We start from the raw sequence: 4,565 nt of genomic DNA, 5'->3' as shown, positions 1-4,565 counted from the left end.
ACTCTTTATATGCTGTTGAATGTGGTTGTTCCTTAGCAAATTTGAGTCTCAGTATCGATCAATACCGATGACTTGAATAGTGCTTACAATCGAACGAACATGAATGTATGGCTACGATAAGGCCAAATGAAATTGCATAGACAATATGTGAACTTTTTGCATCTCGTTGTGCTTAGCTATTTATCAAATCGATTCTCTTGTGATGACCGTTATACACTTGCAAAAGTGTGGAGTCTTGTTTGACTTATGTGACGATGCCTTGTGTGATAAGCTTACCTGGAACCATGCATGACAACACCTAGAATTTTCCCTATTGGTCCGGTTGACTAAGTAAGACTTTCTCTTGATATGATCTTAGGCAACTTTGAAGAGTGTGAACCAATTTGACATATACCTCTTTTGTGACTTACCTTGTGAGCGTGTGATTCTCTCTTGAACACCGTTTGAGCCTTACCCTTCTTTAGAAGAAACTTGATGAAAACTAGACCTTTCTTAATCCATTACCTATAATCCTCTTGAATTGTGGTTAATTGAATAGCCAACTTAGGCCAAAAGCCTAAGTTGGGGGTGTGGTGAAAAAGAAAAGGGAAAGTCAAGAAGTGCAAGGAAAGTCTCCTTTAACCCATGGTGTTGAGAAAAAGGGAACCCTTCCATATGAGCACCACATTTTATGAGGATAAAAGTCAGTGAGCCTAAATGACCATACATTTGCACGCAGCCCTATTACAAGCCTTGAAAGAGCTTAGTGATCTTGAGTGAGCTGACACAAACGTTGATTGGAAAATACGGGCAAACCTATGGGTGAAAGCATGCATTGTGTTCAGCTACGTGTGTATGTGAGCGTTGTATATGATTCCTGAACTTTAAATTGATTATACCTTTGCGTGTGAAAATGGAATCATCATTTGTGTGAGGGCATTCAAAGGCTTTTGTTGAGCTTGAACTCGCATTTGAAGCAACTATTGTGAGCTTGAGAATCTTTGGTAATGGTGTGTCACAACTTGAATATTTGAGTACATAATTGATCCTTGCATAAGTAAATTGAGTCTTGTTGTGTACATTCATAATTGAGTCTTGTGTAGCACTATTTGAGACATCCTTGTTGAACTGCTGAACTTGAGTTTTACTTGAGGACAAGCAAAAGTTTAAGCTGGGGGTGTTGACGAGTCCACAAATTGGACTCATTTATGGCTATATTTTAATAGAAATTGTGTCCTCAAATTCTTATTTTATCACAATATCTGATGAAAACCCTTAAGTTCAGGTATTTGAAGTTTGAAGGAAAACATGGACACTACGTCGCAAAAAGGAACGAAAAGGCTGAAAAGAATGAAGAAATGAAGGCCTGAGGATCGCCGATTCCATTTGACGAGTCACCGAAGGGTCTTACTTCGCCTTTTTTTCTAGTGAGCTGAGCCCTGAAGGAAAGGATCAAGTCGGCGAAAAAAGGGAGCAGTCGACGCATCACCGAGAAATTCCGAGAAGCAGTACCATGTCACCAAATGACCCAGACCACGACGATGCTGAAGGCTGGTGCAAGACGATGGTGAACTACACCAAAAGGCAAATCACCGAGTTGATCATCGATTCCGACTAACGACGCCGAATGATCTGCTGCAGCACAAATCTGTGAAATATATAAATACTAGTTAGAGTTGTAGTTTTAAGTGTGGAACAATTATTATAATTTTCATTTAGAATAGTACTTTTTGATATTTTTTGCTCTAAGTTTGAGAGGGTTTTGGAAACTTGAAGATCCAAAGGGTTTCATCTTCAAGATTTAGATTTGGGTCTCTTGGATTCTTCAAATTTTGGCATTTATCAAGACTTAAATCTTCATACCCAGTTGAATGCGAGCTCAATTTGGTATAAATTTCTATCTCTTATACATGTGTGGCTAAAAACCACAATTCTTGGGGTGTGATATAGCGAATATGGGTTAAGATAATTATTGGGTCTTGATTGTTGATTGTTTAATCGTAGTGTAATTGTAATTTCGTTTAGTAGTTTTGGATGAATTTAATGAATTTGTAGTTGCAAATACAAGTTTATTTATGTGTTTTCAGCTTACTCGAGAGAGAGGTCATAAAACTAAAACTACTAAATTGATGGCTGGTGGGAGTGGGTCGACATGAGGTTCAGCTCGAGAGAGTGAGTGGGTTAAGGCGTAGACTGGTCTTCATGCGGCAAGTGGGTGTCCGAGAAGAACGCATTTGAAATGGGGTAAGTTGCTCGAGAGTGAGCTTATCCCCCTTAAAAGTTTAGCCTAGTCACAATTACTCTATGAATCTTCTATCGAAAACATGTACCCAATAATCTAGCTTAACCCGTATTCCCATCACATCCCAAGGATCCCCTCTCATTACTTAGAAATCCTTGTTTATTTTTCTCTTTTTACTTGTGACAACAACCCCCCCTCCCCATTGTTAATTGACACTCTTGTGTCCCCCTTTAATTTACAATGTTTTTAATCGTTAATATCTTTAGCTACAACTAGTTAGAACTAAATTTTATTTTTCTATTAATTCTCAAAACCACTCTCTTGGGAATGATCCCAACCCATGGTTGGGTTACTAAACTATTATACAATCGTAGACACTTGCATCGGAAGTTGTGTCTTGATTACGCAAACAACACTAATGCCCAAGGTTCCAACACGGATAATTAGGTTACTTGAGGGTAAAAAAATGCCACAGAGAAGGAAGCGGAAGTGACCCAAAAATATTTCCCCGTGCCTAGACCCCCACCTCCATTCCCACATAGATTGGTGAAGAAGACCGAAGAAGGAAAATACCGCAGGTTCATAACTATGTTGAAACAACTTTCCATTAATGTTCCGTTGATAGAAGCTTTGGAGCAAATGCATGGGTATGTAAAATTTATGAAGGATTTGGTGAGCAAAAAGAGGGCCGTCAGTTTTCAAGATGATGAAAGGTTACAACATTGTAGTGCTATTGCTACTAGTTCACTTATGCAGAAGAAGGAGGATCCTGGAGCTTTCACTATTCCTTGTACCATTGGAATGTTGCATTTTGCAAAGGCGTTATATGATTTGGGTGCCAGCATTAATCTGATGTTGTTGTCGATCTACAAGAAGTTGGGTTTAGGGGCTCCAAAACTGACTGCGATGCGTCTACTCATGGCCGATAGAACTGTGAAGAAACCCATTGGTGTTCTCTAAGATATCCTTGTGAAAGTGGAGTCATTCATTTTTCCAGCGGATTTTGTGATACTTTATTATGAGGTTGATTTTGAGGTTCCCATCATCTTAGGGAGACCATTCCTTGCTACTGGGCGTTCCTTAGTTGATATGGAGAGAGGGCAGATGAAGTTCCGACTGAATAATGAGGAGGTAACTTTTGATATTTGTGGATCCATGAAGCAGGAAAGCGATCTTAAGTCGGTATCAGTGGTGAATCATATTGTGGAGCGAGGTTCTGAAGTGTCTATTGAAGAGAGGTTGGGTGTTGATACATTGGCAGCAATAATGATGAATTTTGAAGGTGATGGTATTAAAGACTATGATGAATTAGTTTCCGCACTTGATAGGTTTGAATTTCGTTCCAAACCAAAAAGATTAGAGCTAGATATGAAGAGTCACGACTCTCCACCCATAAAACCGTCTGTGGAAGATGCTCCAAAATTGGACTGTGGAAGATGCTCCAAAATTGGAGCTCAAGGCTCTACCATCTCATTCGAGGTTGTATTCTTGGGGGATGATGGCACTTTATCGGTAATCATTGCAGCTGATTTGAGTGAGGTACAGGTAGAGGCATTTGTTTTTGTGTTAAAGAGGTTCAAGCGGGATAATTGGATGGACTATTGCGGACATTATTAGGATTCCTCCTGGTATTTGTTCTCATAAAATCCAACTGATGCCGGACACCAAGCCAAGTATTGAGCACCAAAGGAGACTTAATCCACCTACGCAAGAGGTAGTGAAAGAGGAGATCATTAAATGGTTAGATGTTGGAATCATATATCCCATTGCTGATAGTAGTTGGGTCTGTTCTGTTCAATGTGTACCTAAGAAAGGTGGGATTATTATGGTTTCTAATGCACAAAATGAGCTTGTTTCGATGAGGCTGGTGACTGGGTGGAGAGTGTGCACAGACTACCGGAAGCTTAATGCATGGACAAAAAAAGACCACTTCACAGTGTCATTCATGGATCAGATGCTGGATCGTCTCACTAGTAAGGGTTGGTATTGTTTTCTAGATGGGTATTCAGGGTACAATCAAATCTCCATAGCTCCGGAAGATTAAGAAAAAAACACCTTCACTTGTCCTTATGGGACTTTTGCCTTCAAAAGGATGGCATTTGGGTTGTGTAATGCCTCAGCGACTTTCCAGAGGTGTATGATGTCAATATTCTCAGATATGGTGGAGGACACGATTGAGGTATTTATGGATGATTTCTCTGTGGTAGCTGACTCATTTGATGGTTGTTTGATGCATCTGGCCGAGGTACTGAAACGATGTGAAGAGTGCAATCTTGTGCTCAATTAGGAAAAGTGCCACTTCATGGTGAAAGAGGGCATAGTTCTAGTTCATCGGATTTTTGAG

General features: G+C 39.9%; 1 protein-coding gene across 1 annotated transcript; it reads left to right on the top strand.

The window, feature by feature from the left end:
* Nucleotides 1-2,881: 2,881 nt before the first annotated feature.
* On the top strand, nucleotides 2,882-3,838 carry LOC107059512 (uncharacterized). Its single transcript, XM_015306079.1, has 2 exons — nucleotides 2,882-3,170; nucleotides 3,273-3,838. Exons 1-2 carry the CDS (start codon nucleotides 2,882-2,884, stop codon nucleotides 3,836-3,838), a joined length of 855 nt encoding a protein of 284 aa, XP_015161565.1.
* The last annotated feature ends 727 nt before the right edge of the window (nucleotides 3,839-4,565 follow it).

The sequence above is a fragment of the Solanum tuberosum genome, unplaced genomic scaffold, assembly GCF_000226075.1.
Source record: "Solanum tuberosum cultivar DM 1-3 516 R44 unplaced genomic scaffold, SolTub_3.0 scf00022, whole genome shotgun sequence".
NCBI lineage: Eukaryota > Viridiplantae > Streptophyta > Magnoliopsida > Solanales > Solanaceae > Solanum > Solanum tuberosum.
Note: the sequence above shows the minus strand (reverse complement) of the source record. Positions and strands in the feature narration are given on the sequence as shown.